This window comes from Cucumis sativus, chromosome 3 (genome assembly GCF_000004075.3).
Source record: "Cucumis sativus cultivar 9930 chromosome 3, Cucumber_9930_V3, whole genome shotgun sequence".
Taxonomy (NCBI): Eukaryota; Viridiplantae; Streptophyta; class Magnoliopsida; order Cucurbitales; family Cucurbitaceae; genus Cucumis; species Cucumis sativus.
This window is the reverse complement of record NC_026657.2, coordinates 11,291,782-11,303,211: the sequence shown is the minus strand read 5'-3', so window position 1 is coordinate 11,303,211 and position 11,430 is coordinate 11,291,782. Positions and strand designations below refer to the sequence as shown.

Genomic DNA, 11,430 nt, shown 5'->3' with positions numbered 1-11,430 from the left:
TTTCTCATTTTCTTATTCCCCAAAGATGGTTGGTTTTTAATCAGACCGGTCGAACGCTGAACCAGATCGACCGTGTAGATACTGAACCAAATTAATGAGATAAGCTAATTCTAAAAATGGATATCATATTATTTTATTCATGAATATATAAAAATATAGATAATAATATTTTGCTATAATTATAAATATTTTGATTTATTTTTTTATATTTAAAATAACTATTCAACAAATTGATTAAAAGAGTTAGGTTTTGTAAATATTTACCCAAGGTCTTGGTAGATGTGAAATGTGATAGACGTGATTTTTAATATACAAAATATTTTAGAAAATAAAAAGCTAGTATTTAACCGATATAGTTTTAAAAGTTAAAAATTAGTTTTATTGATTTATAAAATTTCACAAATGTTTTAATAAAATTTTCTTAAATAATTTATATTTAAGAAATAATTAATAAACATATCAATTGTTTGAGAATAATTTCAATTATAGATAATGTGTGTTAAAGTTTACTTTCTTTCCATTATAAAAACAAAATTTACAAATTGATCAATTGTAAGATAAAAAATGGATCTCATTTCATTACGTTTGATATTGTTTATTCGTGTTATGTATTGATACGTGATACTTTCAAATTTATAATAAAAAATACAAACTTAGTAGATTGTGTTCTAACGAATTGTTGTATGGTTATGTTATAGTTGTAATTATTTTATGAATATTTTTACTTAACCTTCAAAAGTAAGGTAAAAGCTATAAGAGGTGAAGGTAGACTTGGTGACAATGTAACAAAGGCAATAAAGAAAACATTCCATGGGGCTTCAGCTTCTATCAATCAAATTTGAGTACGACTGCACCAATTTTTGGTAGGATTGGGCAAAAGTTAAATAAAAGTAGTAGTGATTATTTCAATTAATTAATTAAGACGTTCAAGTTCTCTAATATTGATAGGCCAAATATCAACGGCGTCGCCGTTCAAGAGCCGCCCGGCGATGATGGAGTTCGCAGCTTCAGAAGGATGAAATGAATCCCAAAACACGTACTTCGACCTGTCCACACACACGCTCGATGGCGGTCCACAGGGAAAAAGACCACCGTAGCGACCGGCGATATGGCAGCACGCCGAGTCAGCATTCTCAAACCCTATTCAAATGCAGCGAACGAAGTTTTCAATGTGAAAACCAGGTATTCAACAAAGTTCCTCTATGAAAATGTTCAATTCCACGTTCTTTTCTTACCGTATGATGCGTGATTCTGAACAATATCTTGAACGATGTGAAATGCATCTGCGTAAAGGAAATTCCCATCTTGAAATCGTGATCCGAGCTCTGTGAGTAGACCTCTTAATTGGCTGTTGAATAACTGAGCCATTAGGTTAGGGGAATTTGCGCAGTTGTTTCCTAACGAAGGATTTGAATCTCTCTGATAAGGAATGCATCCAATTGGTCCGACGTTAACCACTACAATCCTTCTAGCTCCTAGATTGTAGAGTCTCTGCAAATTATTCAAATGCTTTTTTCAGAACTGTTTCCAGATGAGGCAGTGGAAAAGAGTTGATGTCAGTGAAGTAAAAAGAAAGAGTGTTGTTACTGTAAGTTGGAGTCTGTATCTCGAAATCATGGAGCCAACAAACAACTCTGGAGGAATCAACCGGTGTCCTGAATCAGAGAGGACTGGTGTAAAGTAGTTATTAATGAAGTCATTTGAACCAATGGTTATGGAGAAAATGGAGGTTCTAAGCAAATCAATGGCAGAATGAAGGCCAATCATGGTGATGATATCTTGTCTGGTATTTGCGAAGTTATCAATTTGTGCATCCATGTTGATTCGAGCAATCTTTTTCCAACACAAATATAATGTACTTCAGTTACACAAATAACAAGAACACATCAAATGAAAAAGAAAGTATGAAAATGTACTTCATTCATTGGCTTTCCATGCAAAAACATGCTTCATTCATTGCTCTAAAAACTTACAAAGATTTTTCCTGTGTTGTTTAAGATTCCAGCTGAACCAGAAGCATAGTTGATGCCTCGAAGAATCACCCGTCCAGTCGTGGAAGGTGCCATGTATGGGGGAGTGAATGTCTTGAACCCAAGCTCCTGACCTGGTAAGATGAAAACAGAAACAGAATATACATTAAAATTTTGTTTTCCCTGTCATTTGTTCGTCTTATCAATACAATAATGTTGATCACAACTTGCCTATTATGTCAACAATGGTTCGCCCATTTGTGAACCGACCAGTTGGCCTTCCAAAATCGATACCATTTGGGACATAGTTGGCCCGGGAGAGTGATGGAATGTAGTTGTTGTTTCCAACCTCTACCAATGAATCCCCAAACACAAAATTAGCTGTAAAAGCTCTAGAGAAACAAGTTCCAAACAAGGTAAATAGAGTAAAACATAGGATACCCAAAACAGTGTTTTTGTTAACAAACACCATATCCATCTCGAAAAAGAGAGAAAGAAGAAAACCAAGTTATTTCTTGAGTCTTCCTTATTAACTTTCTTCTGGCTGTGGAATGGTTCAGCTCAGGATTAGAAGGAAAAGGCAAGTCTAAGGAGAAAACCCATTAAATGCTCTGTTTACACCATCACCAACCTTGAGAAAATGGGGGGTTGCTTATTTTTATGAGTTTTTAACTTTCAATGGAGGCAGGAAGCAGGATTTTTGCTGAGAAAGAGCAGAAGCAAAGTTAAAGCGTCCTGTTGGTGAAGGACATGGAGATGAATTCGGTACTCTGTTCATAGCTTAATAGCCTTTATATTTTCTTTGCTGAATTCTTCCGTACTTCGCTCATAATAGCATTTATATTTTTGAATTGTGCTGGTCTACCAATAGTGCATAAAATGAAGGCTTAATTAGATACTACACCCCAGAAAGAACGTCTTTTTGAAGTAATAAGTTACAATTTTACGGTTGAATTTTCATAAATGTTTCAAAACTACACTTGGAGTAACAGAAATTCGATGTGTTACCAAGATTGTTCTTTCAAACTTAATCCATGCAAACATCTATTTGAAACTGGAATAGTGGATCATGAAATTACGAAATAGTCGATGTTGCAATGTTCCACGTAATTTTTCCAACAACATTTTAAATGAGATTTCTATCCTAATGGTTGGTTTGAAACATTTATGAAAAATTGGAGTGATATTGTTCCAACGTTGGATATAGTGAAAGTAATTCTTTGATACAATTGAGTAAATTTCATTTTCATTTTTTTTATTTGTTTATTTTCATAAGTAAAAAACAAACAACCTGGCCTTGAAAAGACTATTTGGTGACACATTTATTTGATTACTAACTATATACGTATGCATATTGCTCGTTCTTCTTTTAGTTACTAAAATTCTGATTGTTTATATTCTAGTACTATTTTATTTTTTTTTCAAAATTTAAGAGTATATTTTATACTTTTAAAAGTATAAAGATATTATTTGAAAAAAGAATTTCTTCAAATATTTTTTAGTAACATTATTTTTCAAAAAGGGAATAACATGAATATGTAAATCAATGTGCTAATAATGTGGCATTCGTTGGAGCCACTCAGATTAGGTAATGGTTCCATCAAACAATATTTTCTCTTAAAAAAACTAAATAAGATAGAAAAATTGTCAAACAAATTGACACAATCTAACAAAATTTTATATCATATTTATATCTACAAATATGTTTCTACTAGTAATATTGTTTTATAAATATTTTAGTTTATTTTACTATTTTTAAAATTGTTTCAATAATATATTTGGAATACTGAAATGATTGATGGCGAATGTATATTTCAAATTTAATGGCCTTACACTCATTTATTGATCTTGTTTAAAGCTAAAACAGGAGTATTCTTAAATTGGAGATTAACTACCAAAATGAGACTAGTAGAATGTTATTAATTTTGAAGTTAAGAGTTGTGATAACAATTATTTATTGTTTTTAATTAAAATTAGGGTTAATGGCTATTTTAGGGTCATTCAAAATAGAATTTACAACAAAAATAGGGTAAAACAAGATTGAGTTATTGTCTTTATTCAATATAACTATAAGTTATTATTTGAAATTTGCTACGTTTCTGTTTGAAAAACACAATCAACTTTCTGTTGATTATTATTAAAAAGATAAGGAATTGATCCTATTATCATTGCAAATAGTTATTAGACCTTCTTAACTCTTTTGCAAATAGTCCGTGACCCTTTAAAGATGTATCAGGTTGAGGCTCGATCAGTTATTTCTAACTTCATTTCTAAAAGATGTATCCTTTGATCATTATAAGTTGGTCAAATGGTAAACATATCAAAAACTAATTAAGAGGTCATGGGCCATGGTGGCCATCTACCTAGTAGAAGGAAGCCTAACACTTTAATCTTTTCTTCATGCCCGTTACTTTCTCGTTTGGAATAAAATCACTAACAGATCAAATTTATTACATTTGATCTCTCTAGGAAGTATAAATATTTTGTGAAAGATTCTATTTTTGACAATTTTTCTTTAATAAAAACTTCATGTTATTTCAATAAAACTCAAAATTACTTAAAAAGTAAGGGCATTTTTAAAAATAGCAAAATAAATTAAAATATTTACATGCTGTAGCAAAATCTTGGATTCTATCCACGACAGTTCTCTATCTCTATAGTATATCAATGACTATGAGTGATAGAATTTGCTATAGATTTGAAACATTTTGTAAAATGTGCTATTTTTGAAATTTTTTCTAAATAATACTACTCTTCTTTCCAAAATTCTACAAAACTTATGTAAAAGAATTATAGTGTGATTCTTGCCTTTCCAATATTTCTCTTATATATTTTGTTGCTCAGATAGTTTTTTTAAAGTGTATTTTAAACGATAATTATTCTCAAAAGTGTTTAAATAAAAAATAATTTTTTGAAAAACATATCTTTTCTTCGGTTTACATGTACTTAGTTAATTGGTATAAACTAAACTAAAAGTGCTTCCTTAAAACATAAAATTAAAATTCATGTTATATGAATCCTCTGCTTTGCTTATGATTTCATGAAAAGTGCTTCACTCATGCAACAATTACAAAGGATTATACATGTGATTCCATACATACCCTTTATGCAACAGTTATAAACAATTATTTTGACTTGTCCATTGATTTCTTGAAACCTATTTTACTTGTAAAGAAACGTTAAATCTATCTCTTTCACTTCAAAATCACACTAAAATATGTCTTTAATTATTTAAAATTAATTTAATTTTTAATACTTAATTTTAAAACGTGAAAATTGATTTTTGAATAATTTAAAACATGTTTAAAATTATTTTAATTAGAACCACTCCTAAACATATTCTAAACATATTGTAAGTTCAATTTTTATACTTTTAATAAATTAATAAATCTTAAATATAGTTTTACCAAATTATTATTATTTAATTATACAGTCAAATGAAATTAATATTTTAATTAATTAAATGATGTATACTAATTTTCAGGATTTTTTTAAAAAATAATGTGTTTTGTGAAAATATTTTGAAAAATAGGGTTGTTGGGAAAGAAATTATAAGAATAAGGTTGTTTCTCAAACTATTTTCAAAAATAGGTGTTTTTTTGAAATTGAAGGAAGTCGTGTACCCCGTACACGACTTCCAAATGAAATTGAACGAAGTCGTGTACCCCGTACACGACTTCCTAAATGCACATGTCAGCACATTTGACCACTTCGCTCCACGTAGGCACGAGTTTGACCCACGTGGACGGAAATCGTGTACGGGGTACACGACTTCCTAAATAATTGTTTTTAAAATTATTATATTTTAAAAGATTAACTACTTTTAGGGTAAAAACATTTGTGAAAGACGGATTTTTTTTTTAAAATAATGTGTTTTTAAAAAGTATTTTCAAAATTAGGGTAGTTGGAAATTTATGTTTTTGTTTAAATGTTCAACTTTAAATATGTGAAAATTTTAGTTTTTGTTTAAATGGCCAAATTTTTTGTAATTTATGTTTATTATGAACAAATTAAAAAAATAAACCAAAGGTAAACATATCATTAGTGATATCTTATAAGAATTTTGAACGGTTTTTTTAATACTTGGTTCTCTACTTTTAAAAAATATATATTATATATTGATATTATTAAGAATATTCCTACATCTAAATCATGTATTAGCAACTTCTAATTTATAATTAATTTAAAAAAGTTCAACTTTTTATTTATACAACTTGAAGGAAGAGGAAAGGAAAAATGAAGGAAGAGGAAAGGAAAGATGAAGGAAGAACGAAAAAGAGGAAGAGGAAAAATTAAGAGAGGAAGGAAAAAAGATTTGGAATGAAGGCAGAATGAAGGGATTCCTAGGGTTTTTAAAATAGGCGAAGTCGTGTACCCCGTACACGACTTCCTGCATGCGCGACACGTGTCCACACCCTCTGAACCCTACGTCCACCCGTGAACCCTACGGTTGACTGGACTGTTGACTCGTTGTACGGAAGTCGTGTACGGGGTACACGACTTCCACCACACGCGGCAAAATGTGCCAGCTGTACGGGAGTCGTGTACCGAGTACACGACTCCAGTCAGAAAACGTGGGCCGGGTCCACGACTCCACTCGGATATCGTAAGCCCGGTCCACGACACCATTTTGATTTGTGGAAGTCGTGTACCCCGTACACGACTTCAGTAACCTATTTTTGAAAATACTTTCCCAACTACCCTATTTTTGTAAATACTTTTACAAAACACATTATTTTAAAAAAAAATCCTAATTTTCATGTAACATACTAATAATTAAGATTGATTGAAAGTACATGGATTAAATTATACGTTTAAATGACAAGACTAAAACAACATTTCAATAAGTAATAAGGTGAGAAGAAAAGATGGAGGAAGAGTATGTTAAAATATCACTTTGATTCTCATACTTTGAAGTTTGTTCAATTTTAGTTTATATACTCTCATTTATCGAATTTGAATCATCATATTTTTACTAACCTAAAATTTAATCTATCAAAATTAATTAAATAAAAAAGAATAAATTTCAGACAAGGTATTGCAATACATGTAAATATAATTTAAAAAATTATGGTAGAAATGTTATAGATGACAATGTTTTTTTTAAAAAAGTAAATAATAAAGTAGTGTGGAAATTAAATTGAAGATTAATTGAAAGTATAAAAATTAAAGTTTGATAATCAAAAATGTAAAAATTAAAATTAGTTGAACGAGACGTAAACTAATATATATATATAACAATTGGGTTTGAGCCCTCCAAATGAGAGAATAATAACGACCAACAATTTCCCGCTTTCTTTCTCTAACCTTCCCTTTCTCAAAACGAACCTTTTCCCCACAAATTCTATTTTCGATCAAATTCATTCTCAGAAAAGAAAATTTCAACTAATTTTCGCTTCCCTTAAATCCCATTAATCTCTCCTTCCAAATTCAAGTTCGTTTCGTTTCAGTCACCAATAATCCATCCCTTCCGTCTCTAAATTCATGGCTGATTCATCCTCGAATTCCCTATTCATCAAACCGATTTACATCGCATTTGCGATCGCTTTTACTTTCTTAATTTCATCTCCGATCGGTTCTTATGCCTTTACTGCACAAAATGTGATTGATTCGCCGTTGTTGACGAAGAAGATTGGTACAAATCGAACCATTAAGGTCGATATCAATGGAAATGGCGAATTCAAGTCCATTCAAGCTGCAGTCGATTCTGTTCCGGAAGGGAATTCGCAGTGGATGATCATCCATGTTAGGAAAGGAATTTACAGGTGATTTCTATGGTTTTCTTTTGCAGCTTTATTTTAGGATGTTGATTTGATGAAATGGTTCATTTTTGTGGTCTGAATTTACGAAAACGAGTGCGTCCTTATTTTTAATTTGGCTCTGTAGAGAGAAGGTTCATATTCCGTCGAGTAAGCCGTACATCTTCTTGAGAGGGAATGGAAAAGGAAGGACGTCAATCGTTTGGTCACAGAGCTCTAGTGATAACGTTGAATCTGCTACTTTTAAAGTCGAAGCTCACAATTTCATTGCCTTTGGAGTTAGCTTCAAGGTCCGAATAGTTCTCGGTTTTTTACAGTGATTCTCTCTCTCTCTCTCTCTCTCTCTCTTTCTGTTGCTTGAATTAGCTTCAAAATGTATTCTATTAATGCATTGGTTTCTATTTCTTTTGGAAAATTTTGCTATTACAGAATGAGGCTCCGACTGGTGTGGCTTACACATCGCAAAATCAATCGGTAGCGGCATTCGTTGCGGCAGATAAAATTGCATTTTACCACTGTGGATTCTATAGCACTCACAATACTCTGTTCGATTATAAAGGCAGACATTACTATGACAAATGCTACATTCAAGGCTCCATTGATTTCATCTTTGGCCGAGGCAAATCCGTATTCCATGTAAAAACTCTTTTCCTCCCCCTTCTCGACTATATAGTTTTTTATTTTTGAAATTAAGATTTTAAATATAAATTCCATTGATTTGCTTTCTTAGTATCAGAAAATTATCCACATATAAATGCTACTTTTATTAGTTTCTTAATCTTCATACCTATTTATGATGAAAATTCTAAGCCAAATTTGTAAAAGTAGTGGTACATTAAACAGGAAATGATGAGAAAACAAAATTATATGATAGTGTTGATTGTCTATTGATTGATTTGTTATTTTATGAATTAAACTTCCATTTATTTGCTATCCAAAGTTAATAGGTTCAATTATACATTTTACTTTGGTTAAAAAGGTTAGTAACGAAACATGAATGCAAGAAGGTAGACATTTGGAAAAGAATAAAAGAGATCTATTTACTTTAGATATATTACATTGAATGGAAAAGAAATTAACAAAAGAGAAAGAAAGAAATAAAGAAAGATCTAGTGGGTTAAGAAGAGGTCAAAAAAAATGGAGGACGGAGCACATGTTATAACAGGTAATTTGATTGTATATATAATTGAAAATATTAAATTTTTTCATAGATATATTCCATGAAAAAGACAAGCATTAAAAGCCATATGTTGTCATTATTATAATTGGGTGTGTTACTGTATGGACGCAGAATTGTGAGATGTTTGTGATTGATGACAAGAGATTGACGATCCGTGGTTCAATCACAGCTCAGAACAGAAAGAGTGCAAATGAGAACAGTGGATTTGTTTTCATAAAAGGAAAGGTTTACGGAGTTGGCGGTACGTATTTGGGTAGAGCAAAAGGTGCATTTTCCAGAGTCATTTTTGCTAAAACTTACTTCTCAATCTCTGTTGTTCCTGCTGGTTGGACCAATTGGAGCCATGTTGGCAGCACTGAGTAAGTGAAATGCACCTAAATATACTTTTATCTCAACTAGTTGAGGTACGTTGGATGGAGTTAGTAGTGTAGAACTTAAGAAATCCTCATTTTGTTATATATTACAGGAATCTATACCATGGAGAATATGATTGTTATGGACCAGGATCAGAATCAGGAAATCGTGCGCCATGGGCTAAACAGTTAACTAAAGAGGAAGCTACCCCATTCATGGAAGTTACTTTTATCGATGGCACTGATTGGCTTCCTGCCTGGCTATAAAAGAAACAACAACTACTAAAAAGCTAAGCTAATACTACACACACACTCCTTCATGCTAGTCCTCCTTCCCTTTTGAATTTCCATTACTCTACAGTCCTTTTTGGTTTAATTATATTGGTTTTGCTTTTTGCTTTTTGCTTTTTGCTATTTTTTGTCTGTGACAATATCTTCATGCAAACTGCATTTGTAAAGATATTCTTAATTAAAAGTATATTCGATATATCAATGAGATGAAATACTGAAGAATTTCCTTTCAATTTTCTCTCTTATTATGTAGAATTGAAGTACAAATAGTAGTGATAATAATAATAATCATATGGCCGTCATAAAAACTTGTAGTCTTTGCATGAGCATTTTCTCTGTTGGTCACATGCATTAGTTTTGTAATTTATAATTTAGGAGTGTACTATTTACTACTCCCTTTGATCATATCGTATGAAATATATTATGTAATCTCTGATTTTAGACTCTGCCACCACCAAAGCCTCCTCCTCCACCTGCTCCACCTCCAAAACCACCACCACCACCAACTCCAACTCCGCCTCCGAATCCACCTCCTTTGCCTCCTCCGAAACCGCCTCCTGCTCCGCCTCCATGGCCACCTCCTGCTCCACCACCACCTCCAACTCCTCCTCCAAATCCACCTCCTGCTCCACCACCACCTCCTACTCCTCCTCCAAATCCACCTCCCTTGCCACCTCCAAATCCACCTCCTGATCCTCCACCAGCTCCACCACCACCACCAGCTCCACCTCCTACTCCTCCACCAGCTCCGCCTCCAAATCCACCTCCCTTGCCACCTCCAAATCCACCTCCTGATCCTCCACCAGCTCCACCACCACCACCAGCTCCACCTCCTACTCCTCCACCAACTCCGCCTCCAAATCCACCTCCCTTGCCACCTCCAAATCCACCTCCTGATCCTCCACCAGCTCCACCTCCTACTCCTCCACCAGCTCCGCCTCCAAATCCACCTCCCTTGCCACCTCCAAATCCACCTCCTGATCCTCCACCAACTCCACCTCCGGCTCCACCACCACCACCAGCTCCACCTCCAAAACCTCCGCCAGCTCCGCCTCCTAATCCACCTCCACCTCCTAAACCACCTCCGCCCCCTAATCCACCACCGCCTCCTAAACCACCTCCGCCCCCTAATCCACCACCGCCTCCTAAACCACCTCCACCCCCTAATCCACCACCGCCTCCTAAACCACCTCCGCCCCCTAATCCACCACCACCTCCAAAACCACCTCCGCCACCTAATCCACCACCACCTCCTAAACCACCTCCGCCTCCTAAACCTCCACCAAGAGTCTCCTTCTCCAACTTTCGGCTTTCAGCCAATCCCACAACCAACAATGCCACAACAAGAGCCAATGCTCCATTCCTAAATGTAAGTTTGGCCATACTCTTATCCTAACTCAGAAAAGAGTAATAACCCTGAGGTTTTGGAGTACACAATAATGCACATTGAGATTTTCTTTGTACAAATTTATAGTGGAAACTGCAAGGGGACAACATTAATGCAATACAGTTGAGTCCCTCGTCTTTGACTGTTTTTTAGTTAGTTGGAACACTCTTTAAACTTAAATGAACATCCCTAAATTTTCAAACTTAGGTGCTGATGTGTTACTTAATTTTGCTTGGCCCCATCCCCACCCCCCCCAGCTGCTAACTGATTTTACAGCACACATCCACTCATTTCCCTCTAATATTTGCCTTCCAATTGTTAAGTCTTCCATTACTGGCCCCACTTTTTATTGCCTGATATGAAATATTTCTAAGTACTACCGATCAATCAATCGTCTTTAGAATTGTTCTTATGGTACGAGTTAGATTGATGGTAATTACGTGAAAATAGATGGTTGAATTGGCAATTGGAGAACCACACTTTTCATTTA

The 11,430-nt window shown here is 33.8% G+C and overlaps 3 protein-coding genes and 1 long non-coding RNA gene across 6 annotated transcripts; 2 read left to right on the top strand and 2 right to left on the bottom strand.

Annotated features, from left to right (window-relative positions):
- Positions 1 to 788: 788 nt before the first annotated feature.
- LOC101216051 (GDSL esterase/lipase At4g16230) lies at positions 789 to 2,616 on the bottom strand. Its single transcript, XM_004134459.3, has 5 exons — positions 2,202 to 2,616; positions 1,974 to 2,104; positions 1,588 to 1,833; positions 1,236 to 1,491; positions 789 to 1,140 (listed from the first exon to the last, which is right to left on the bottom strand). Exons 1-5 carry the CDS (start codon positions 2,446 to 2,448, stop codon positions 914 to 916), a joined length of 1,107 nt encoding a protein of 368 aa, XP_004134507.1. The 5' UTR covers positions 2,449 to 2,616; the 3' UTR covers positions 789 to 913.
- LOC105434844 lies at positions 1,044 to 2,821 on the top strand. Of its 3 annotated transcripts, none has more exons than XR_004215584.1 (3): positions 1,044 to 1,182; positions 1,999 to 2,107; positions 2,659 to 2,821. It is a non-coding gene; the product is annotated as an uncharacterized LOC105434844 (long non-coding RNA). The 3 variants fall into 3 exon arrangements; XR_004215583.1 differs by having other exon boundaries at positions 2,531 to 2,667; XR_968939.2 differs by lacking the exon at positions 1,044 to 1,182 and adding an exon at positions 1,757 to 1,902 and having other exon boundaries at positions 2,531 to 2,667.
- A 4,375-nt stretch (positions 2,822 to 7,196) lies between these two features.
- LOC101215809 (probable pectinesterase 67) lies at positions 7,197 to 9,786 on the top strand. Its single transcript, XM_011652784.2, has 5 exons — positions 7,197 to 7,735; positions 7,857 to 8,019; positions 8,159 to 8,365; positions 9,021 to 9,268; positions 9,376 to 9,786. Exons 1-5 carry the CDS (start codon positions 7,455 to 7,457, stop codon positions 9,527 to 9,529), a joined length of 1,053 nt encoding a protein of 350 aa, XP_011651086.1. The 5' UTR covers positions 7,197 to 7,454; the 3' UTR covers positions 9,530 to 9,786.
- Positions 9,787 to 9,991: 205 nt separating this feature from the next.
- On the bottom strand, positions 9,992 to 10,936 carry LOC105435089 (glycine-rich cell wall structural protein). The gene has a single exon (XM_011654464.2). It carries the CDS (start codon positions 10,934 to 10,936, stop codon positions 9,992 to 9,994), a length of 945 nt encoding a protein of 314 aa, XP_011652766.2.
- Positions 10,937 to 11,430: the final 494 nt, after the last annotated feature.